This window comes from Equus przewalskii, chromosome 4 (assembly GCF_037783145.1).
Source record: "Equus przewalskii isolate Varuska chromosome 4, EquPr2, whole genome shotgun sequence".
Taxonomy (NCBI): domain Eukaryota; kingdom Metazoa; phylum Chordata; class Mammalia; order Perissodactyla; family Equidae; genus Equus; species Equus przewalskii.
Window position 1 is genome coordinate 94,271,112 of NC_091834.1, and position 26,212 is coordinate 94,297,323.

Sequence of the window (26,212 nt, forward strand, 5' to 3'; positions counted from 1 at the left end):
GGCCCATAATCTCATTCCAATCTAACAACCCTGAAAAGAGGAAACAGGCTAGTATAATTTTTTCTTTTTTCTGATCTGTAGGTGGCAGAATTGAAACAGAGATAATTTAAGTGATTTTCTCAAAATTGCACATGATTGCAATCTAGGTCTCATTGTGGATACGCATACCTTTTAAACCACGTCCTGCAGGCTTCAGCTAATCAACCAGCACTCATGGATCTTGGGAAACTATGCATTCTCACACACAAATTTCCTCAAGTATGAAGTGAAAAACAGATATGGCACATACTTTCCAAAGCCTCACAATGAACACAGGTACACTGGGGAGTAGGGCTGGTATATGAAATATGCTTGAGGTTTGAAGACAGGATGGAGTTGTGGGAAATTTTCTATGGTGGGAGTAGGATTAGCTAAAACAGGTGAAAATTTGAGAAAGAGGTACACTTTACTCTGAAGTTGTTTTTCCTAAATCTTTTGGAAAGATTTCGGGCCAGGAAGGGAGTTTGAGGACTGGTTTGACAGTGTGAGGGCTAAGACCAGAAAAGCAAGGTTGCTATCTAGGAAAAGGTCTCTAAAGCAACAAATTTTCTGGAGGAGGTTGGCACTGGGCACTATTACCTGTCTATGAGTTTCAAATTGGTATCTCTTGCCCAGATCTCCTGTCCCCCATATATGACTGCCTCTTAGAAACCATTGTTTGTATCACCTATAGACCTCTGAAACTTCTCATGTCAAAATTAAACTCCTCTGGCCTTTCAAATTCATTCTTCTGCCTGTTTTCCTTATCTTAGGAGACAATTCTACCTTCCACTTGTTTGATCTCTCTCTTTTTCTCACCACTCAATCCCAAGTTCATCCTAATTCTAGAAATCTCTAAAATCCATCCATGTCTTTCCATTCTTAACTGCTGTCAACCTTATCCAGGCCATAATCTTGTCTTGCTGGAACTAATGTATTTGCCCATCTACTGTTGCTCCACTTGACATTCTGTCTTATACTCAGAACTATTTTTTTTCCTGAGATACAGATAAGATCATATTAGTCTCCTTCATAAAACTCTTCAGCAGTTCCCTACTGTCTATAGGGTAAACTCCTAGCATGATTTAGGGACCTCCCTTGATCCTTATCTCATCTTGTCTTTGTCACCCTCTCTTCTCATCCCCTGTTTGCCTGCCTACCCACCCCACACACTTTTTCCCAAGCTTATCAAACTATTTTCAAGTGTGGGCTTTCTTGTTTCAATACTAACTTTTTATATTACTTTAGCCTTTGAATGCTTCCTTTACTTTGCAAATTCCATTTGTTTTTTATCTATTTGTTTTAGGATACTGATATCTGATATGGACATTGTTCTTAAAACTTCTCTTTGAAAAAATAACTTTAGAATCCTATGGATGGATGGGGGGGTGTGTGTGTATCATATTCAACATTTCCTCATCATTAAGTTTCTTTATCTATTAGTGTTATTATAGATTCTGTGTACATACAGAGACATCTGTCCCCAGCCTCATTCCACAGAATATCTCAGGTCTATAGGGACTCTAAATCTATTATCATCTCATTCTGCCGTCTGATTTTCTATTTAAGTAATATTCTTGTTATATTTTGCCACCAAAAATCAATTTGAAAAAGGCAGCTTCAGAGAAGGAAAGAGAGAGAGAGAGAACCGTGTCTGAGACGGCAGTGTAGTAACAACAAATTTAGAGATCTGACAAGATTCACTGGTATTGGTATTGGTTGGGAACTTTTTTTCAAATGGTGTCTGTGGTTGTGAGATGTGACCTGTACAAGTGAAGCGGTTCTGAGGAGGAGTGGGCTGGTGTGACACGCATAAAGGGGAAGGGAGTCAATGTCACACAGAGGGGTGGAGACAGCGCTCTGCTTCATCAGAGTAGTTCAGAAAGGAGAGGGGTCAGTGGGACATTTAGGGGGAGGGATGCTAGTCACACATTGTGGGGAAGGAACTGGTGAAAAGAACTGAGAGGCTAAGGAAGAAACTTGAGATGAATTTTAACTCCATGGAAGGTTCACATGACTCCTACATTGGAATTCTGTTCCCTAGATGAGGTGGATAAAGCTCAGATCCCTGGAGCTCATCTTCCCTTAGGCCAGGTTTCAGTTAGACTGAGAAGATTTCTATGCCTACTGACAAGAGAGAGTGGGCAAGTGCGACTGATGAATTGTTTTTTACACTGAAGATCAAGACTTGAAGGAGAGACCTCCAGAAGACAGAATTTTGTAGAATCCTCATCCCCAGTTCTCCCACCTGCATCTTCTCCTGCTGTTCAGAATCCTCAAGTAGGGTATAAGTTCTATCCCTGCTTTGTGCCTGTTAGTTTCCACTACATCTTTATTCCTCAGGACAAGATTCAGGCATCAACATGAAGTATATCCTTTTGACCTTGCTGATGGTGACTGGTGAGTGACTGAAGGTATCTCTTTGTCAAATAGGTTAGGACTGTTTTGGGAGTGAGGCTGTGAAGCTATGTGTCAATGAAAATAATCCATAACCAATCTATAAACGAAAATTTGGGAGAGTTTATTCTGAGCTAAAATCTGACAACCATGACCCGGGGCCTTTTTTCGCCCCCCCCCCCCCTCCGAAGGAAAGAAAGACCACCAAAGAAATGAGGTATACAGAGTGATACAATACCCCCAAACAGGATGTTTCACATGTGATTGAAATGTCCCTCCCACAATAGTCACAAGATTGCCCTGTCGGCACAGCACTTGATGGACACAGCAGGTAGCGGGTCTGCTGTCTCAGCAGGCGTAGCAGGAGGCAAGTCTATTGTCTTGAGCTGGGTGGTCACAGATGAGCGCAGCAATCAGTTCCTAGCCTAAGGAAAGATGCTTAATCCTTAAGGAAATGCCAACGTTGGGAGGGGGAGGGAAGTGGCACCTTTATCTCAAGGGCCTTTGTTCTTGCCATAGGGAGTGTCTAAAGCAGATATACAATGCATGCTCAACGGCCACGTCAGGACCTTTTGGAAAGACAAGGTCAGGCAGAATTAGGTTTACACCAAATGGCTTCCTCATATACTTCAATATATCCTATTGCTTGCCATTTTTATTTGTCATATGTTAGAGAGAGAGAGCTGGTGGATTAGGAGCACGAAAGTTTGGGAAATAGGTGATATGCTAGTCATTTTCCATACATGCTCAGTCATTGTAGGCCTAACTAAAACTTTAATGGGCTTAAAACCTCCTCTGGATGTCTGATAAAGTTCTTGCACCGAAACATTGAGACATGCCAGAAGGGAGGATGGAGATAGGAGCCTGGAAGGGGGCATATGAATTCATAAAAGACATAAAAAGCAAGAACAGCAGGTGTTCTGCTATAAGGTTCTGTCGACATAAATAATTCACCACCAACCTGGGTTGAGTTTATTATGAGCCAGAGTGAGGATTATCACCCAGGAAGGCCTTAGAAGGCAATCTGGAGAAGCGTAGGTTTCAGTACAGTCTTAGATCTTTTTAGAACACGGAACATACATTAAACACACACAGGATACATTTCCATCAAAATTTCAAAGAGGTATTCATTTGCAAATTCGTAGGTCGCCATGACCCTGATGTCAGGAAAGGGATTAATCTGGGTGTTACCAATAGAGCATAGGAGGGGAAGTACACATTCTTATCCTAAGAGAGTGCATTCTTTACTTTAATGGATAAGCAGATGTACAATATATGTTTGATAGGCCATAAGTCAGGCTTTTTAGTTCAAGCCAAATCACTTTTAAACTAGAATAGTTACCCCATATATATCAATATGTGAAAATCTCTTGGCAGTTCAAAAGGAAAAGGTAGATTTTGCTCTTTGGGCTTTAAAACATAATGTGTAATAATAAGAGTAATCCACCACTGTAAGAGTATATACTTATATAACAGATACTGCTCTGTTTTCTACATATTATCTCATTTAATTCTTATGACAACTTTGTGAGATAAGTGTTATTATTTTTCTCATTTTATTGATAAGGAAACTGAGGCACAGAGTAATTAAGTAACTTGCCGATAATGAAATTAGTATGGCTCTGTAACTAGGCAATTATGCTCTCCTACTTAATAGTTATGTGGCCTAGGACAAATACCCAAACATCTCTGAACCTCAGTTTCCTTATATACCACAGGGGAAAAATAACATCTTACCTTTTAAGGACAGGCAATGCTTTCTAAAGCTGTATTAGACTGAGTGGAGTTAACCAAGTTAAGTGAGGTAGGGGGTGGTTAGGTTGTGTCAGAAAGAGGAACCAGCAAGTGTGAAGGTCATGAGGTGTGACTTCTTTAACTAAAAGACCACTTGTGTGGCTGGAGTGCAGAGGAAGGATGTGGATTAAGAGTCATACAGTAGAGGATTTTAGCCTTGATTTTAGAAATGACCCTGGATGTAATAAAAAGCCTGTAAAGAGTTTTAAATATGGGAATTATATGACCATATTAATGATTTAAAAATATTCATGTGACTTCAGTATTGAGAATGGATTTGAGTAGAGATATGGGTTGGGGGTGGGAAAGATCTGAAAGAGAAATTTAAGAGACTGTTGGAGCTTTCCAGACAGCCTAATGGACTAGGGTGGTGGCAGAGAGTATGAAATAAAGTAAAGGGATTCCAGAGAGAACAATGAGGTAGAAGTGATGATCAATTGAATGTGAGGAATGAAGGGTAGGGAAAAGTAAAGGATGTCATCCAGATTTCTGGTTGGATGAATGGTGGTACAATTTACTGAAATAGGTAACACTGGGAAAGAAAGAGGTATTTGGGGAAGAAGACAAGTTACATTTTTGACTTACTGAGTTTGAGGTTCCTTTGAGACATCAAATGGGAATGTCCACTTAAATATAAGGGTCTGGAACTCAAGACAGCAGTCTGAGTTGGATACAGATTTTGGAATTTGGGGAATGTTGACAGAATTTGAATTCATAGGAATGAGTGGAAAAGATTCTTGGGAAGAGTTTATGGAAAGAAAATGTGTAAAAGACATAGCTATTGATGAGGATTTTAGGCTGGTTAATTTAAAAAAAACTGCAGATGAGAAGCAGGCTCCGAGGACTGGAATTTGCTTGCTCTTTGAGAGATATTTGCATTTGTGAAGGAAGGGGGGATGATCTTATAGGGACCTGAAATTGGCCACCCCAGGATATGTCTCTTTGGCACCGGGATTGTTTGGGGCTGATTGCTTTCGATAAACTGGGACAGGGAAGGAGGCTCTGAGGAATGGAACTTGCCCTTGTTGGGACACATTTACATTTGTAAGGTAAATCTCTATCTGTAAAAGGTGCCTCCCTCTCTGTACCAGGAAGAAGAAGAGAGATGACCTTGTCCCTAGAAACTCTTAATGGGGAAGGCAAGAACTTAAGTTGGTTGCTGTCTGGCAATCTCATGTAAATGATTTAGAATGGTGGCTTCTGACCTTTACTTAATCCAATTTGATTCTTGTCTAAAAGTCATGGGATCACCCAATGACCAGACCCCACCTGCACTGATACCATTTTAACTTTTTTTCATGTTCTTTTCTTTGTCTTGTAAAGAGATGACTCACATACCCATGCCTTATAAAATTAGCCCTAACCCTCAACTCGGGGCAGCAGCAGCAGCAGCTCTGACTGCCCGTGGGTCCTGTCCCCATGCCCGTAGCAGCAGCAGCTCCCCATGCCAGCAGCAGTTCTGACTGCCCATGGGTCCTGTCCCCGTGCTATTCTATTCTCTAAATAAAAGAGCACTACTGCCAGATCTTAAGAGTCTAAGAAATCTTTTGACTACTCGGCTCACCGACCCCGCATCAGCTACGAAGAGTTCTAACTGCCTTTCTTGGTTTAAATACTTATTTTGAAAAATAATTGTATATTTACAGGAAGTTCTAAAAAATGTACAGAGGAGTTCCATGTACCTTCATCCAGTTTCCACCATGATAACATCTTGTATGACTATAGTACAGTATCAGACCATGAAATTGACATTGGTGTAATCTACAGAGCTTATTCAGCTTTCCCCAGTTGTACTTGTATTTGTGTGTGTGTATGTATTTAATTCTATACCATTTTATCACATGTGTAGGTTTATGCATCCACCGACACTTTCAAGACACAGAACAGTTCCATCACCACATTATCCTTCATATTGCCCTTTTCAGATGCACCATTTCATTCTTCCTCCTCCATACTCCCCTTCCTTAACCCATGGCAATTACTAATCTGTTCTCCATTTCAATAATTTTGTTGTTTCACTAAAGTTGTACAAATGGAATCATACAGTATGTTGTATTTTAGGACTGGCTTTTCTCACTCAGCATAATTCCCTTGAGATTCATCCAAATTGTGTACATATAGTTTGTTCCTTTTTATTACTGAGTATTATTCCATGGTATGGATGTACCACAGTTTTGTTTAATCCTTCACTCACTGAAGGACATGTAGGTTGTTTCCAGTTTTTGGCTTTTACGAATAAAGCTGCTACATTTTTGTGTGATAATAAATTTTTATTTGCCTTGGATACGTGTCTAAGAATGCAATTTCTGACCATGTGGTAATGGTATGTTTTGCTTCATTCCAATCTGCCAAATTGTTTTCCAGACTGGTTGCACCATTTTACATTCCTACCAGCAATGTATGCATGAGCTGTTTTCTTCATATCCTTGTCAGCATTTGGTGTTGTCACTATTTTTCCTTTTAGCCATTCTGTTAGATATATAGTAATATCTCATTGTAGTTTTAATGCTCATTTCCCCAATGACTAATGATGTTGAATATCTTTTCATATGCCTATTTACCATGTATATATTCTCTTCAGTGCAGTGTGTGTTCTTGTCTTTTGCCCATTTTCTAATTAGGTTGTTTATCTTTTTGACTGTTGAGTTTTGAGAGTGGTTTAGATACAAGTCCTTTGTCAGATATGAGGTTTGAACACGTATTTTCTAATCTGTAACTTGTCTTTAAACCCTCTTCAGAGGGCCTTTTATATGGCAGACACTTTTAATTTTGATGAGATTCAATTTTTTCTTTTATGGATTTTGGTTTTGGTGTCAAGTGTAAGAACTCTTTGTGTAGCCCCAGATACTGAAAATGTTCTCTTTTTTTCCCTTCTAAGTTTTATATTTTATATTTAAGGCTGTAATCCATTTTAAGTTAAATTTTGTTTGGGTGTGAGGTTTACATGAAGGTTTTTTTTCGTCTATGGATGTCCAATTGCTCTAGTGCCATTTGTTGAAAAGGCTGTACTTCTTCCATTGAATTACTGTTGCACCTTTGTCAAAAATATGTTGCGCATACTTATGTGTGTCTATTTCTGGATTTTCTATTATGTTCCATCGATCTGTGTGTTTGTTCCTCTGCCAATACCACATCGTCTTGATGCCGTAACTATATAAGTAAGTCTTAATAACGGGTAGAGTGATCTCTTTCACTTTATTATTCTTTTTAAAGATTGTGTTAGCTGTTCTAGGGCCTATGGTTTTCCTATAAAATTTTCAATAAACTTCTTTCTGTATGTAACAAAGCTTGCTGGAATTTGGATAAGAATTTCATTAAACCTATAGAACAGTCTGGAGAGAATTGGCATCTTTACTTTGCTGAGTTTTCCAGTCTATGAACACAGCATGTCATTCCTTTTATTTAGTTCTCCTTTAATTTCTTTCGTCAGCATTTTGTAATTTTCAGCATAAAGATTCAGTACATATTTTGTTAACTATATGCCTAATTATTTACTTTTCTTTGGGTTGATTGTATATGGTATTGCCTTTTTAATTTTGGGTTCCATATATTCATTGTTAGTATATAGAAATGTGATTGATTTTTGTGTCTTGATCTTGTATCCTGTGACTTTGCTGAACTCACATATTCTAGGAGTTTTTTGTAGATTCCTTGGAATTTTCTATGTAGACAATCATGTCACCTACAAATAGGGACAGTTATATTTCTTCCTTTCCAATTGATTTGTCTTTTATTTCTTCTCTTTGCCTTGTTGCAGTGGCAAGAATGTACAATCTATTTTGAGTAAGAGTGATGAAAGTGAACAAGATTGTCTTGTTTCAGGTCTTAGGGGGAAAGCATTCAGTTTTTCACCATTGAGTATGATATTAGCTGTAGGTTTTTGTAGATGCTTTTTATAAAATTGAGATAACTATTTTTTCTAACTTACTGAGAGTTTTTATTAGGAGTGGATGTTGGATTTGTCAACCTCTTCCCACTCCCTTGCATTAATTGACATAATAAATTTTCCTTTTTAGCCTGTTGATATTGTGGATTACATTGGTTGATTTCCAAATATGGAACCAGACTTGTATGCCTGGAATAAGCCCCACTCGGTAGTGGTGTATAATTCTTTTTACACATTACTGGATTTGATTTCCTAATATTGGTTGAGGATTTTTGTGTTTAAGTTCATTAAAGATATTGGTCTGTTTTCTTTTTTATACTCTCTTTGTATGGTTTTGTTATCGTGGTAATACTGGCATCATTAAAGTAGTTTTGAAGTATCCTCTCTTATTTTTTTGAAGATGTGTAAAATTGATGTCAATTTTTCTGAAAAAGATTTAATTTTTTTAGAGACATTTTAGGTTCACAGAAAAATTGAGGGGAAGGTGCAGAGATTGCCCATATCCTCCTCCATGTATATGCATTGCCTCCTCCATTATGCAAATTGCTCACCAGAATGGTACCTTTGTTACAACTGGTGAACCTACGTTGACACATCATAATCACCCGAAGTCCATAGTTTACCTTAAGATTCACTATTGGTTTTGTACATTCTGTAGGCTTGGACGAATGTATAATGACATATATCCACATTATAATATCATACAGAGTAATTTGTCCTAAAAATCCTCTGTGCTCCACTTATTCATCCACCTTCCCATGCTTCTGCCCCTCCCCACCAACCCCTGGCATATACTGATCTTTTTACTGTCTCCGTAGTTTGCCTTTTCCAAAATGTCATATAGTTGGAATCATACAGTACGTAGACTTTTCAGATTGCTTCTCTTTCACTTAGTAATATGTATTTAAGGTTTCTCCATATCTTTTCATGGCTTGATAGCTCATTTTTTCAGTGTTAAATAATATTCTATTGCCTGTATGTACCACAGTTTATCCATTCACCTACTCAAGACATCTTGGTTGCTTCCAAGTTCTGGCAATTATGAATAAAGCTGCTATAAACATCCACTTGCAGGCTTTGTGGACATATGTTTTCAGTTCCTTTGAGTAAATACCAAGTAACATTATTACAGGATTGTATGGTAAGAGCACGTTTCGTTTTGTGGTTTTAGATCAAACTGTCTTCCAAATGGCTTTACCATTTTTTATTCCCATCAGCAATGAATGAGAGTTACTGTTGCTCCACATCCTCACTAGCATTTGGTGTTGTCAGTATTCTGGATTTTGGCCATTCTAATAGATGTGTAGTGGTATCTCGTTATTTTAATTTGCATTTCCCTGATAACATATGATATGGAGCAACTTTTCATATGCTTATTTGCAATCAGGATATCTTTTTTTGTTAGTGTCTGTTAAGGTCTTTGGCCCATTTTTTAATCAGGTTATTCGATTTCTTATTTTTGAATTTTAAGAATTATTTGTATATTTTGGATAACAGTCCTTTGTCCAGTGTGTCTTTTGCAAATATTTTCTCCCAGTCTGTGGCTTGTCTTCTCATTCACTTGACACTGTCTTTTGCTGAACACAACTTTTTGATTTTAGTGAAGCCCAGCTTATCCATTATTTCTTTCATGGATCATGCCTTTGGTGTTTTATCTAAAAGTCATTGCCATACCCAAGGTCATCTAGATTTTCTTCTATGATATATTCTAGGAGTTTTATAGTATTGTGTTTAAAATTCAAATACGTGATCTATTTTGAATTAACTTTTATGAAAGGTATAAGGTCTACGTCTACATTCATTTTTTTGCAGGCTGATGTCCAGTTGTCCCAGCAGCATTTGTTGAAAAGACTATCTTTGCTCCATTGTCTTGCCTTTGCTCCTTTGTCAAAATTCAGTTGACTATATTTATGTAGGTCTATTTCTGGGCTCTCTATTCTGTTCTATTAATCTATTTGTTTAATCTTTCACCAATACCACACTGTCTTGATTACTGTAACTTTATAGTATGTCTTGAAGTTAGGTACTGTCAGTCCTCCAAGTTTGTTCTTCTACTTCAATATTGTGTTGGCTATTCTGAGTCTTTTGCCTCTCCATATAAACTTTAGAATCAGTTTGTCTATATGCACAAAATAACTTGATGAGATTTTGATTGGGATTGAATAGAATTTATGGACCAAGTTGAGAAGAGCTGATACCTTGACAATATTGAGTCGTCCTATCCAGGAACATGGGATATCCTTTCATTTATATAGTTCTTTGATTTTGTCCATCACACTTTTGTAGTTTTCCTCATACAGATCTTGTATACATTTTGCTAGATTTATACCTAACTATTTCATTTTTTGGGGTGCTAATGTAAAAGGAACATGCATACCTTGGAGATGTTGCGGGCTTGGTTCCAGACCACCACAATAAAGTGAATATCGCAATAAAGTGAGTCACACCAATTTTTTGGTTTCTCAATGCATGTAAAAGTTATGTTTACATGATATTGTAATCTAAGTGTGCAGTAGCATTATGTATAAAATATCAGTGTACACACCTTAGTTAAAAATACTTTATTGTGAAAAAATTCTAACCGTCATCTAAGCCTTCAGCAAGTTGTAATATTTTTGCTGGTGGAAGGTCTTGCATTTATGTTGATGGCTGCTGACTGATCAGGGTGGTTGCTGAAGGCTGGCATGGCTGTGGAAATTTTTCAAAATTAGACAACAATGAAGTTTGCTGGATTGTGTGACTCTTCCTTTCATGAACAATTTCTCTATAGCATGCGATGCTGTTTGATAGCATTTTACCCACAGTAGAACTTTGAAAATTGGAGTCAATCCTCTCAAACTCTGCCACTGCTTTATCAGATAAGTTTATGTGATATTTTAAATCCCTTGTTGTCATTTCAGATCTTCACCAGGAATAGATTTCATCTCAAGAAACCACTTTCTTTGCTCATGCGTAAGAAGCAACTCCTCAGCCCTTATAGTTTTATCAGGAGATTGCAGCAATTCAGTCACATCTTCAGGCTCCACTTCTAATTCTAATTCTCTTGTTATTTCTACCACATCTGCAGTCACTTCCGCCATTGAAGTCTTGAATCCCTCAATGTCACCCATGAGGGTTGGAATCAATTTCTTCTAAACTCCTGTTAATGTTGATATTTTGACCTCTTCTCATGAATCATGATTGGTCTTAATGGCATCTAGAATGGTGAATCCTTTCCAGAAGGTTTTCAATTGACTTTGTTCAGATCCATTGGAGGAATCACTATCTATGGCAGCAATAGCCTTACGAAATGTATTTCTTAAATAATAAGGCTTGAAAGTTGAAATTACTCCTTGACACACGTGCTACAGAACGGATGTGGTGTTAGCAGGCATGAAAACAACAGTAACTTTGTTGTACATCTCCATCAGTGCTCTTGAGTGACCAGGTACATTGTCAATGAGCAGAAATACTTTGAAAGGAATCTTTTTTCCTGAGCCATAGGTCTCAACACAGGGCTTAAAATATTCAGTAAACCATGTTGTAAACAAATGTGCTGTCATCTTGGCTTTGTTGTTTCATTTATAGAGTACAAGCAGAGTAGATTCAGCACAATCCTTAAGGGCCCTAGGATTATTGGAATGGTCAATGAGCATTACCTTTGACTTAAAGTCACCAGCTGCATTAGCCCCTAACAAGAGAGTCAGCCCATCCTTTGAAGCTTTGAAGCTAGGCATTGACTTCTTCCTTCTAGATATCAAAGTCCTACATGGCATCTTCTTCAAATATAAGGCTGTTTAATCTACATTAAAAATCCGTTGTTTAGTGTAGCCACCTTCATTAATTATCTTAGGTAGATCTTCTGGATAACTTGGTGCAATTCTACATCAGCACTTATTGCTTCACCTTGAACTTTTATGTTATGGAGACGGCTTCTTTCCTTAAACCTCATGAACCAACCCCTGCTAGCTTCAGACTTTTCTTCCTTGCCTTCCTCACCTCTCTCAGCCTTCGTAGAGAGCTCTGGATTAGGCTTTGGTTTAAGGAAATGTTATGGCTGGTTTGATCTTCTACTCAGACCACTGAAACATTCTTCATATCAGCAATAAGGCTGTTTTGCCTTCTTATCATTCATGTGTTCGCTGGAGTGGCACTTCTAATTTCTTTCAAAAACTTTTCCTTTGCAGTCACAACTTGGCTAGCTGTTTGGCACTAGAGACCTAAATTCAGCCTATCTCATATTTTGACATGCCTCCCTCACTAAGCTTAATCATTTCTGGCTTTTGATTTAAAGTGAGAGACATGCGACTCTTCTTTTCACTTGAACACTTAAACACGATTGTAGGGTTATTAATTGGCCTAATTTCAATATTGTGTCTCAGGGAATAGGGAAGCCTAAGGAGAGGGAGAGAGACGGGGGAACAGCTGATCAGTGGGGCAGTAGTAGATAACACACATTTATTGATTATTTGCTGTCTTATATAGCCACGGTTCATGGCAGCCCAAAACAATTACAGGAGTAACATCAAAGATCACTGATCACACATCACCATAACCAATATAATAATGATGAAAAAGTTTGAAATATTGTGAGAATTACCAAAATGTGACACAGAGACTTGAAGTGAGCAAATGCTATTGGAAAAATGACGCTGATAGACTTGCTTGATGCAGGGTTGCCACAAACCTGGTATTTGTAAAAAAAAAAAAAAAATGCAGTATCTGTGAAGCACAGTAAAGTGAAACACAATAAAAGAAGGTATGCTTGTATTGTTTTTAATTTCAAATTCCACTTGTTCATTGCTGGCATATAGGAAAGCAACTGACATTTGGAATTAACCTTATATTCTGCCACTTTGCTATAATCACTTAGTTCTGGGTGTTTTTCTTCTCTTTTTTTTGGGTCAATTCTTTCAGATTTTCTACATAGATGATCATGTCATCGGCAAATAAGGAAAGTTTTACTTCTGTCCCTGTCTGTATACATTTTACTTCTGTTTCTTGTCGTACTGTATTAGGTAGGACTTCCAGTATGATATTGATAAGGAGTGATGAGAAGGAATATCCTTGCCTTGAACCTGATCTTAGTGGGAAAACTTCCAGTTTCTTGCCACTAAGTATCGTGTTAGCTGTAGGGTTTTTGTTTATCAAGTTGAGGGAGTTCTTTTGTATTCCTAGTTTACTGAGAGTTTTTTTTTTTTTAAATCATGAGTGGCTATTGGATTCTGTCAACTGCTTTTTCTGCATCTACGTGATTTTTCTTTCTTAGCCTGTTTTTATGATGGATTACATTAAGTGACATCCTTTTTAAATTGAGATTTAATTGACATGTAACATTGTGTAAGTGTGAAGTATACAATGTGTTGGTTTGATACATTTATATATTACAATATGATTACTATCATAGCATTAGCTAACACCTCTATCACATCACATAATCATCATTTCCTTTTTGTGGTTAGAACAATTTACATCCAGTCTCTTAGCAACTTTGAAGTTTATAATACAGTATTGTTGACTATAATCACTATGCTTTGCATTACACCTCTGGACTTACTTATCTACTAGTTGCAAGTTTGTGCCCTTAAACAACATCTCTCCAATTTACCCACCTCCTAGCCCCTGGTAACCACCATTCTACTCTCTGTTTTTATGAGTTCGGCTTTTTTAGATTTGATGTATAAGTGGTATCATACAGTATTTGTCTTTCTCTGTCTGTCTTGTCTCACTTAGAATAATGCCCTTAAGTTTCATCCATGTTATTGCAAATGTCAGGATTTCCTTCTTTCTTATGGCTGAATAATATTCCATTGTAGATGGATGTACCACATCTTCTTTATTCATTCATCCATTGATGGCCACTTAGGTTGTTTCCAAGTCTTGGCTATTGTGAATAATGCTGCAATAAACGTGGGAGTGCAGATATCTTTTTGATATTCTGTTTTTATTTCCTTCGGATATGTATTGAGAAGTGAGACTGCTGGATTATATGGTGCTTCTAGTTTTAATTTTTTGAGGAACCTCCGTACTGTTTTCCATAGTGGCTGCACCAATTTATGTTCCCACCAGCAGTGCATAAGGGTTCCCTTTTCTGCACTTTCAACGTTTGTTCTCTCTTGTCTTCTTGATGATAGCCATTCTAAACAGGTGTGAGATGATATCTGATTATGGTTTTGATTTGCATTTCCTTGATCATTAGAGATGTTGACCACCTTTCCATCTGCCTGTTGGCCATTTGTATGTCGTCTTTGGAAAAATGTCTATTTAGTTCCTCTGCCCATTCTTAATTGTTTTTTTGTTATTTATATGAATTCTTTATACATTTTGGATATTAACCTCTTATACAATGTATGATCTGTAAATATTTTCTCTCATTCTGTTGGTTTCTTTTCCATTTTGTTAGTTGTTTCTTTTGCTTTTCAGAAGCTTTTTAGTTTAATGTAGCCCCACTTCTTGATTTTTGCTTTTGTTTCTTGTGATTTTGGTGCCATATCCAAAAAATCATTGCCAAGACACATGTCAAGGAGCTTCTTCCATATGTTTTCTTCTAGGAGTTTTACAGTATCTCATTCACAATAGCATCAAAAACAGTAAAATACTTAGGAATAAATTTAACCAAGGAAGTGAAAGATCTGTACAATGAAAACTACATGACTTTGATGAAAGAAATTGAAGAAGAAACAAACAAATTGAAAGATATTCTGTGTTCATGGATTGGAAGAATTAATATTGTTAAAATGTCCATGCTACCCAATACCATCTAGAGATTCAATGCAATTCCTATCAAAATTCCAACGGTATTTTTCACAGTAGCAGAAAAAACAATCCTAAAATTTGTGTGGAACCACAAAAGACTCTGAATAGCCAAAGCAGTTCTGAGAAAGAACAAAGCTGGAAACATCACACTTCCTGATTTCAAACTATGCTGCAAAGCTATAGTAATTAAAATAGTATGGTATTGGCATAAAAATAGATACATAAACCAATTGAACAGAATAGAGAGCCTAGAAATAAACCCCAACATATACTGTCAACTAATATTTGACAAAGGAGCCAAGAACACTCAACAGGGAGAGAATAGTCTCTTCAACAAATGGTATTGGGAAAACTGGATAGCCACATGCAGAAAAATGAAATTGAAGTCCTATCTTACACCGCTCACAAAAGTTAACTCAAAATCAATTAAAGACTTACACATAAGACCTGAAACCATAAAATTCCTAGAAGAAAACATAGGGAGGAAGATCCTAATTGAAATTCAAGTGTTGAACTAATCTTGCATACCTGGGATAACTCCCACTTGGTCTTGGTGTATAATTCTTTTTATACATTGTTGGATTTGATTTGGTAATATTTTATTGAGGGTTTTTGCATCCAGTTCATGAGGGATATTGGTTTGTAGTTTTTTTTTCTTGTAACATCTTTGTTTTTGATATTAGGGTAATGCTGGTCTCACAGAATGAGTTAGGGAGGATTCTCTCTGCTTCTATCTTATGAAAACGACTGTAGAGAATTGGTATAATTTCTTCCTTAAATGTTTCATAGAATTCACCAATGTAGCTTCTGGGTCCAGTGCTTTCTGTTTTGGAGTGTTATTATTGATTCAATGTCGTTAATAGATATAGATATATTCAGATTGTCTATATTTTCTTGTTTGAGTTTTGGTGGGTTGTGTCTTTCAAGGAATTGGTCCATTTCATCTTCGCATAAAGCTTTAATAGTATTTCATTAATATCCTTTCAATGTCCATGAGATCTGTAGTGATGTCTCTTCTTTCATTTTTTTTTTTAAGATTGGCACCTGAGCTAACATCTGTTGCCAATCTTTTTTTTTAAATTCTTCTCCCCAAAGATCCCCAATACGTAGTCATATATTCTAGTTTTAGCTCCTTGTGGCTGTTCTATGTGGGACACTGCCTCAGCATGGCTTGATGAGTGGTGCCATGTCTGTGCCCAGGATTCGAACTGGCAAAACCCCGGGCCGCTGAAGTAGAGTGTGCATACTTAGCCACTTGGCCACAGGGCGGGCCTCTCTTCTTTCGTTTTTGATGTTAGTGATTTGTGTCATCTCTCTTTCTTTCTTGGTTATCCTGGCTATAGACTTATTGATTTTACTGATCTTTTCAAAGATCCAGCTTTTAGTTTCATTGATTTTCTCTATTAATTTCCTATTTTCAATTTATTTCCTGCTCTAATTGTTATATCTTTTCTTCTGCTTACTTTGAATTCAATTTGCTTCTTTTTCTAGTTTCCTGAAGTGGAAATTGAGATGACTGATTTTAGATCTTTTTCTTTTTCTAATATATATCTCTAATGCTAAAAATTTCTCTCTCAGCACTGTTTTCACTGCATCCACAAATTTTGATAAATTGTGTTTTTATTTTCATTTAGTTCAAAATATTTTAAAATTTCTTTTGAGATTTCTTCTTTGACCCATGTGTTATTTGGAAGTGTCTTGTTTAATCTCCATGTATTTTGGGATTTTCCAGATATCTTTTTGTTATTGATTTCTAGTTTAATTCCATTGTCACCTGAGAGCAGGCATTATATGATTCTTATTCTTTTAAATTTGTTAAGGTGTATTGTATGGCCCAAAACATGGTCTATCTTGGTGATTGTTTCATAAGAGCTTGAGAAAAAGGTATATTCTGCTGTTTTTGCATAAAGTAGTCTGTAATTGTCAATTATATCCAATCGATTGAAGGTGCTGTTGAGTTAAACTGTCTTAACTGATTTTCAGCCTGCTGGAACTGTCCATTTCTAACAGAGGGATGTTGAAGTTTCCAACTATGATAGTGGATTCATCTATTTTTCCTTGCAGTTCTAAAAGTTTTTACCTCCCATAGTTTGATGCTCTGTCACTAGGCACATGCACATTAAGGATTGTTATTTCTCCTTGGATAATTGATCTCTCTATTGTAATGTAATGCCCCTCTTTATCTCTGATAACCCTGCTGTCTTTGAAGTCTGCTCTGTCTGAAATTAATATAACTAGTCCTGCTTTCTTTTTGATTAGTATGGTTATCTTTCTCCATCCATTTACTTTTTTTTTTTTTTTTTTTTTTTTTTTTTAAGATTTTATTTTTTCCTTTTTCTCCCCAAAGCTCCCCGGTACATAGTTGTGTATTCTTCGTTGTGGGTTCCTCTAGTTGTGGCATGTGGGACGCTGCCTCAGCGTGGTCTGACGAGCAGTGCCATGTCCGCGCCCAGGATTCGAACCGACGAAACACTGGGCCGCCTGCAGCGGAGCGCGCGAACTTAACCACTCGGCCACGGGGCCAGCCCCATCCATCCATTTACTTTTAATCTATATGTGTCTTTACACTTAAAGTGGGTTTCTTGTAGACAACGTATAGTTGAGCCTTATATTTCAATCTACTCTGACAATCTTTGTCTTTTAATTGATGCACTTAGACCATTGTCATTCAAAGTGATTATTGATATAGTTGGATTAATGTATACCATATTTGTTACTGTTTTCTATTTGTTGCCCTAGTTCTTTTTTTTCTGCTTTTTCTCCCCAAATCCCCCCAGTACATAGTTATGTATTTTTGTTGCCAGTCCTTCTAGTTGTGGCATGGGTGATGCTGCCTCAGCATGGCTTGATGAGCAGTGCCATGTCCATGCCCAGGATCCAAACCAGTGAAACCCTGGGCCACTGAAGCAGAGCATGAGAATTTAACCATTTTCCCACAAGGCCAGCCTCTGCCCTAGTTCTTTAATCCTACTTTTGTCTTCCACTTTTTTCCTGCCTTTTGTGGTTTTGATTGAGCATTTTATGATTCCATTTTCTCTCCTTTCTTAGCATATCAGTTATACTTCTTTTTTTTTACTTTTTTATATGGTTGCCTTAGAGTTTGCAACATATATTTACAACTAATATAGTCCACTCTCAGATAACACTATACCAGTTCACAGGTAGTGTAAGTAATTTATAATAACAAAATAATCCTAATTCCTCCTTTCTGTCCCTTGTATCATTGCTGTCATTCATTTCACTAATACATAAGCATATACACATATATATAAATAAGGATACATAATCAAATACATTGTTGCTATTATTATTTTAGAAAACTGTTATCTATTATATAAATTCAGAATAGCAAAAATAAAGGGTTTTTTTGCCCTCACTTATTCTTTCTTTTATGCTCTTCTTTATATAGATCCAAGTTTGTGACCTATATATTTTTTTCCTTCTCTTAAAGATCTTATTTTAACATTTCTTGCAAGATAGGTCTACTGGCAACAAATTCCCTCAATTTGTGTTCATCTGGGAAGGTCTTTATGTTTCCTTCATTTTTGAAGGATAATTTCACAGAGTACAGAAGTCTAGGTTGGTGTTTTATTTTCTCTCAATACTTTCAATATTTTTCTCTCTTCTCTTTTTGTTTGCATGGTTTCTGAGGAGACGTTAGATATAATTCTTATCTTTCTTTCTGCATAGGCAAGGTGTTTTTTTTCCTCCAACTTCTTTCAGGATTTTTTCTTTACTTTTAGTTCTCTGTAATTTGAAAATGGTATGCCTAGATGTAGATTTTTTTTTTTTTTTGGCAAATATCCTGCTTAGTGTTCTCTGAGCTTCCTAGATCTGTGGTTTTATATTTGCTGTTAATTTGGAGGAAATTCTCAGATATTATTGTTTCAAATATTCTTCTCTTCCTTTCTGTCTTCTCCTTTTGGTATTCCCATTATGCATATGTTACACATTTTGTAGTTGTCTCACAGTACTTGGGCATTCTTTTCTGTCTTTTCCAGTCTTTGTTCTCTTTTCTTTTAAGCTTTGGAGTTTTCTATTGATATATCCTCTAGCTCAAAAGTTCTTTCCTCAACCATGTCCATTGAGCCCATCAAAGGCATTCTTCATCTCTGTAACAGTGTTTTTTTTTTTATCTTGAATATTCCTTTTTGGTTCTTTCTTGAGATTTCCAGCTCTCTGCTTACATTTCCCCTCTGTTCTTGCATGCTGTCTACTTTATCCATTACAGCCCTTAGACTATTAATTGGAATATTAATTATAGTTGTTTTAAATTCCTGGTCCAATAATCAATGACAACACACCTGTCATATCTGATTCCTGATTCTTGCTCTGTCTCTTCAAATCATGTTTTTTGCCTTTTGATATCCCTTGTAAGGTTTTTCTGATAGCCAGACATCGTATACTGGGTCAAATGAGCTGTTGTAAAAAACAGGCCTTTAGCAATGTGGTAGGTGAGGTGTGGGTGGATCTAATAGTCTTAGGATTAGATCTCAGTGTTTTAGTGAGCCTATGCCTCTGGACTGTGAACTTCATAAATATTTCTCAGTTTTTCTCATCTTTGATGTCTCAGAACCAACTTTTACTTACCCAGCAAGTACTTCTTTACCCAAGCAAACCAAATTAGACCCTTCATTTACACCCTCATATTATTCTTTCTCATAGAACACTGTTGCTTCCTTGTCACACTGAGTAACCATTCATTTATGTGCCTATTTGCTTATTGTCCACCTCCCTCATTTCATGAAGCCAGAGTCTACTTCTGCCTTTATGATTATTATTTTTTGTGAAGAAGATTGGCACACATGTTAGCTCAGGGCCCTAACATCTGTGCCAGTCTTCCTCTATTTTATGTCAGATACTGCCACAGCATGGGCAGTGCTAGTCTGCACCCAGGATCTGAACCTGTGAACCCCGGGCCACTGAAGCGGAGTGCACAAACTTAACCATTACACCAGCAGGCTGGCCCCTGCTTCTGCCTTTTATATTTAACATGCAATATATTGCCTGGTACATATAATTATTCAGTAAATTTTTTTTCAATAAATGCATGCATATATGATTTGGAAAAAAGTGCACACATATATGTATACATAACATTAACTTTTAGTCTTCTGATGGCTCTTGCTTCACATACGGATTCAGAAAACTATTGCATTAATTTCAGAGCCTGCCAGTGGGCCACTGCACACAAAGTGAATTCTACTCCAATCTCTCATTAATTCATTTGTGTTATACATACATGTTGAGTTCCTACTATGTGCTAGACAATTGTGCTAGTTGCTGGGGATATTATACAAGTCATTATTCCTTCACTACTTATTGTCTACAGATGAAAAGCCCATACACTGAGAAACATAAATTGACACAGAGAGAGAATCCCAAATTGGAACATAAATTTATTTTTCTAATATTTTTCTATTTTCCTGTCTCCTTTCCTAAAGTGGAGAAAGCAGGATTTGATCTAAATTATTGAGTCCACCAACCAAATGCCACCAAGAACACACCAATAATTAAAAAAATAGTGAGTTTCATTTTGCATTATGCAGCAGGGAGAACACACTCCAGAGAACCTCAGAAGTGCCCCAGTAAGGGGAGTGGGGAGGGGCGTCTTGCAGGGTTTGAGCTTGTGCTGGATAATTCTGAAGATGGAGTTTAGAATGAGATGCAGTCAAGAAGAAGGACCACTTTGTTAATTGGGTACCTCAAAAGTTTTATTTAGGGGGTAGGAGGATTAAATTAGGGCTAGAGCTATCAGTGGTAAAGAAACAGCAACAATGCAAATAAAGGAAATGTCAGTGAATATCTGACGTCTGGTCATTTGAGGGTTCATGGAGGGGCTTTGTCTATGTCTTTTTCTGAGCATTGTTTTCATTTTCTCAACATATAAATGTTCTTGAAACTACATTAGTAAGAAATAACATTTATTGAACACTCATTACATGCCAAACATTCTTCCAAGCAATTTACATATATTAACACAGTTAGTCCTTATAACAACCCTAGGAGAGAAGTTCAGTTATGATCTCAGTGTACAAATAAAGCAATCAAGATATAAGGATTTACATAATTTGTTCAAATTCATACTACTAGTAAGGATAGAGCCAGAATTTGAATCCAGGCACCAGGCACCAGGATTAAAGTTTTAGTTTTAATTTTATTTAATTAGTTTATTTCTGTTGGAGTCATGATGACTGCTCTCAGTGCATCCCTGCAATTGACTAGTGGGAAAAGTCAGGGGGCTGCAGCTGTAGGAAAGGTTGCATTGCGGTAACTGTGGATTGAGCCAAGAAACCTTAGGCCTTCGTGAGACTGAAAATGAGCTAAGCCATTCTGGAGAGCAGCAGACAGGGTGAGGAGAAGTAGGAGGTCACATAGAGGAGAAGGGCATACATGGATTTGGAGTCAGATAGACTGAAGTCTGAATCCTTGAACCAACCATTGTTCACTAGTTGTATGACCCTAAGTAAGCTTCCTAATGTAAAGTTTTTAATCTATAAAGTAATATAAAATTTACCCACTCCACAGTTTTTTTCTGTGAAAATTTAAAATTTAAAAAGTACATGAAGTACTTACTTAGTATAGTGTTTGTATAGAATAGAATTCTAATACCATAGAGTATGGGCTAAGTGATTAACAAGTGGTAAATATTGATTTATCTGGCACTGGCATCCTGAAATCTCCATAATCCTTGAATTTCCTTTCATTGGCTGGATTATATTCCTTAATTCTCCTCTCTCTGTGTTCCAGGTGGTATTTCATTTGTTAGTAGAGACAGGGAAGGGGAAAATCATCTTATCCACATATTACACCTGAATTCTGGTTACCAGTCCTGTGTGGGGACTCTGGTTGCCCCTCAGTGGGTGTTGACGGCAGCACACTGCTTCTTACCGTAAGTGATGGGGATCAACCTGCTGGGTTTCAAGGCTCCAAGGAGTCATCTAATTATCGTGGACTCTCTTCAATATAAATAAACTTCTGTATTTACTTATAAACATATTTCATGATAAATTAAACTGCAAAATATATTAAGAGAAGGAAAAAAGAGAAGCAAAGGAAAGAAAAAAGAAAATATAAGAGGAGATCGGTTTTACGTAAAGAACACTGTAAACACAAATGACTTTCCCTCTGCAAGAAAGGAGAGTGAGCTTACATACAGAAAAAGCCAATTTGACAAACACAGAGCACAAGAGAGTTACTACAGCTGATTTAGGCAATAAATTGGGCCTAACAATTCCATCAAGTTGTATAATTAAAGCACCAGTACTTATTAATTTCAGAGGTGTGGGAAGGGAGGAGGGGGTCTTTAAGTGATCTTTCATTTAGACAGACAAGAGGGAGAATTTTATCATGAGAGTTTCTTCCCCTTTTCTTCTAATGTATCTCTCAAATGAACAGTCTTGCTCTTGTCAAAAGTTCTTCAAAGTGGTCACTGCAATTTCATATTTTCCTTGGGCAATTATACCAATTAGAGAGGTATACAAATTTAAACGTGAAGGAGCACGTGTTTGGTATAGAGGACCAAACAGACTGAAATGGTCCAATGAGAACTGCAAAAGTCAGTAAAAACAATTTGGCCAAAGACCAGTCACCCCTAACTAAGGACTCAGCAAAAATCCTTTGCTGCAAGCAGATGAAACTAAGTACAGAGGTTCTCAGAAACACAAAAACAAGAGTAAAGAAAATCATATTGTATAATGTCTTGTAAAAGTGAACCAAAGCAAAGTTTGTCTAAAAGATGCTTGCTCTGATGAGATCTTCTAAACTTGCCAATCCTTGGGGTTGGCTGAAGGGTGGACTTATCAGGCCTATTTCTGTCCTATCCCTTTAGATTTTATCTTATAAACGAAGTGTCCCAACAAAACGACAAGGACAGACTGAAACAAATGATGCTGTTTTTAGGAGACAAAATTTACCATTTGGGAGCTCAACAAAAAAATTGGCGCTTAGTACCAGTGTGGTACTTATCTCACCCCTGCGGTTGAAGAGATCCCTGAATGGGAGACTCGGGACTCAGGGGAGTATCCTCTTCTGAATTTAGGGTCTTGAGCCATGTTAGTGAGTAGATCTCAACTGGATCTCAGTGGAACATCCAGGATTTTTGACTATTGTTCTCCCAAAAGACCACCAGAAAACCCTGTTTATCCAGCAAAGTTTTGATAGAGATGAGTAGAACATATTGTATTTGGATGATCCTCCCTGGCTTAAAATATTTCAACTCTCTAAGCTTTCATTCATTTCCTTTGTACCGTCTCACATTTCCTGTTCCCTCCAACTCCCAAAGGAACCTCCCTAACAGAACATACTACTTTCCTAGAAACCTTGACTACCCATTTGCATGCTTCTTTCAACTGTTTCTAGGTATTGAGTAGGAACTTCTCTCTGGAATTATGCTAAGAGTAGAGCCGTTGCATTGCTTAACTCCTGGAGGCACCATTCACATTATAGTGTATGTGAATGGCAACCCATTGAATTGTATAGTGCACAACCTATGTGACCACATGTGGCAGCTATGCATAAAAGATCAAATGGACGGAGATGAGAGGAGAAGGTTAAATGGGTCACTATAGAAGGAAATTGTGTGTTTGTGTAATTAGCCTTGTGATGTATGATAGTATCAGTATTTTTTCTCTCCTTCATTTTCCAGGGATCTTCAGGTGATCTTTCATGGTGGTTCCCGAAATTCTCAAGTCTTTCCTGGGGAGATTCTACCTTATGAAGAGATCATCATTCACCCAAACTTCACTGTCACTTCTCCTAAAAATGACCTAATGCTGATAAAGTTGTCTATATCTCTCACCTTCTTCTCCAGCCAGATTTTTCAGTTGCCTACTCTCAAGAAGAATCCAATTAAAGATTGCTTGATTCACACCTGGTTACAGAATGAATTTGGTGAGTGACTGTCAAAAAGAAGAACTAGTTGTATTCTTGGATATATTCACATCCTGAGGATCTCTGAGGAATTAGGGGGAAGGAATCGGAACTTATAGGCCCAGTGCCAGATTTCCAAGCACATGTGTAAAACTAAAATGGAGCAACAATGTTGGCTCTCTAGAGCAGAAGCCTCATTTTGGGCTTTGGGAATCAAATCCTAAATACATACATCCTGATAGATACATGTAACACATGACATAGACTGCAGGGGACTGGGATTCAAGGATCTATGTTTGGGTATTGGTTCTGCCATCGATTATAGGGTTATGGGCAAATTCTTTAACTTCTTTGAATCTTAATTTGCAAATTGGTGAAAATTGTATTTTCCCCTTATCTAACAGGAGCAATATTGTTATGAGTTACAACAACAATAATAATAGCTACAATTTGTTGAGCGCTAATTAAGTACCAGGCCCTAAGCATCCTATACATATTATACAATTGTAATAATACATCACGTAGAAAAATTTTCTTAGGACTGATATGTTATAAATGAGGCAACCAAGACTCAGGGAGTTTAACGAATTGTCTAACATCACAAACTTGGTGATGGCAGAGAATCAGATCTTGTTTGATGTGTGGAGTGTCTTCTCACCAACCCCCTCTTGATGCTGATCATCTTTCAGAGATGATAACCTGGGCAGGACGATGTTTAAGCGATGGTGCAGTCCATTCTAACTGAGCAGAAGCTCTGAAGGAGGAGGAGGCAGGATGCCTTGTGAAAATGCAAACAAGAAATAAAGTCTCTTTTATTTCTTGTGCTTAGGACATCGACACGGTAACGTGCACAGCATTAAGGCTCAAATAAATTCTGATTTAAACTGCAAAATATTCCTGGGTGAAAAATTCCTTGAAGACTTTTTCTGTTTCGGAGACATACTAGGAAGCAAAGAGCAGTGCCAGGTAACTTTTCTCATCTTATTTGCCCACAAGCACAGTCTTTGCTCTTTCTCTTTCTCTTTGTGTCTGCTACCTCTCATCCTGGATTTTGCAATCAGGCTAAGAGTTCAGAGAGTAAAGGGCTGAAGAATGATGCCTCTCTCTCTCCTCCCTCCTGTTTAGAGATGAGAAATAGATTTTTGGGGCATGTAAAGCTATCTTCCAGCTACTCCTTTGAAATTTCTGTCTAGGAAAGACTGGAAGGTAGAGGGAGTTAGTGCAGTGGAAAGAAGCTTTTACACTATTTTCTTATCTCCTGGGCCAGTTTGCATGGCAAATATAGTGGCTCACATTTTTGTTCAGATTTTTTTGGGGGGAATTTTTTGGAGGAGGGGGAGTTTTTGGGGAATTTTCAGGTGGGAGGGAGGTTCTGATCTCCTCTACTCTGTCTGGCAGGTGGTCACAGCTGCACCAGCCATATGTGGCAGGGAATTACAAGGAATTATGTCTTGGGCAAACGGATGTATTCTGACAGGACACAGTGTTGTTTTCACTGACCTCTACAGCTATACTCCATGGATCAACAACATTATTTCTACAAAACAAGCTGATATAGAGCTCCACTGACACCGTTAATTACCAGCTTATCCACGGCAACCACATTATGTATGTCAGTCTCAGTCTTTTCTGGAATCTAGGCTCAACTGGAATTTCAAAAGAGATCAGTGATGACTCTGGGTGTTGACATGACACTAGTTTCTTTAACTGCTTCTTTGCTTATTCCCAACTCATAAATAAATGTTCCTAACATCGAAAACATGAATGCTGCTCTCAAGAAGTGGAGTTCATCCAGGAGCTTTTTGGATCCTACCAATTCAGATATTTCTGTTGAATACTCTCTGCTTTATCCTAAGAACACAAAAGACAAGTGGAAATGAGGGACAATAGCTACCAGGAGTCTATTTGAGCAAGATGTAAACCACATAGCTGAGCAGTAATTTGCTGAAATTTGATTAAGTGATTTAGCAATTCTTCTAATGACCAGGTGTCTCCTGAGTGTCTGTGTGTGTGTGTGTGTGTGTATCTATGCGTGGTTGTAGTTAATATTTCCATTAGCTACTTAAATGATGTATAGAATTCAAGTTTTGCTTAGGTTTGCTGAGGCCACACAAAGGTCAGTGTAATTTTTGGAATAAGGATTTCTGTATTTTGCACCTCAGCTGTAATGCAGATTACAAATATCAAGAATTTCATAAATGGTAGGATGGACTTTTACCAATACTTTCCCCCCCATTTCCTGCTTTTTTATTTGCTTAAAATCACAGTGTGAATACCTTTCTAAGTACCCTGTTAATTTCTCCTAAACTCCAATCCTGTAGATGATTGGTTCCAAAGACTTTCTTTCCTATCCCCTATTTTAACTTAGTCCACCAAGGACTTCAGGTAGCCTGTGCTCTGTCTTCTGTCACCATCACATCCACCTCCCTCTCCTGACATGCCTACCAATCACTGCTACATTCCCTCTCTGGTTCCTTTTTCTCTTTCCGTGGGCTGGGGCTTATCTTCCAT

General features: G+C 37.4%; 1 protein-coding gene across 1 annotated transcript; it reads left to right on the forward strand.

The window, feature by feature from the left end:
- Window positions 1–766: 766 nt before the first annotated feature.
- Window positions 767–25,466, forward strand: LOC103558275 (probable inactive serine protease 58). The gene is made up of 5 exons (XM_008531181.2): window positions 767–2,418; window positions 21,581–21,722; window positions 23,478–23,722; window positions 24,531–24,667; window positions 25,100–25,466. Exons 1-5 carry the CDS (start codon window positions 2,382–2,384, stop codon window positions 25,268–25,270), a joined length of 732 nt encoding a protein of 243 aa, XP_008529403.1. The 5' UTR covers window positions 767–2,381; the 3' UTR covers window positions 25,271–25,466.
- Window positions 25,467–26,212: the final 746 nt, after the last annotated feature.

Excerpts from the sequence above, each read along its gene's own strand:
- LOC103558275 (XM_008531181.2), top strand. The coding sequence starts at position 2,382 with ATGAAGTATATCCTTTTGACCTTGCTGATGGTGACTG. Across the intron at positions 2,419-21,580 it reads GACCTTGCTGATGGTGACTG|GTGGTATTTCATTTGTTAGT; the intron begins GTGAGTGACTGA and ends TCTGTGTTCCAG. Across the intron at positions 23,723-24,530 it reads CTGGTTACAGAATGAATTTG|GACATCGACACGGTAACGTG; the intron begins GTGAGTGACTGT and ends TCTTGTGCTTAG.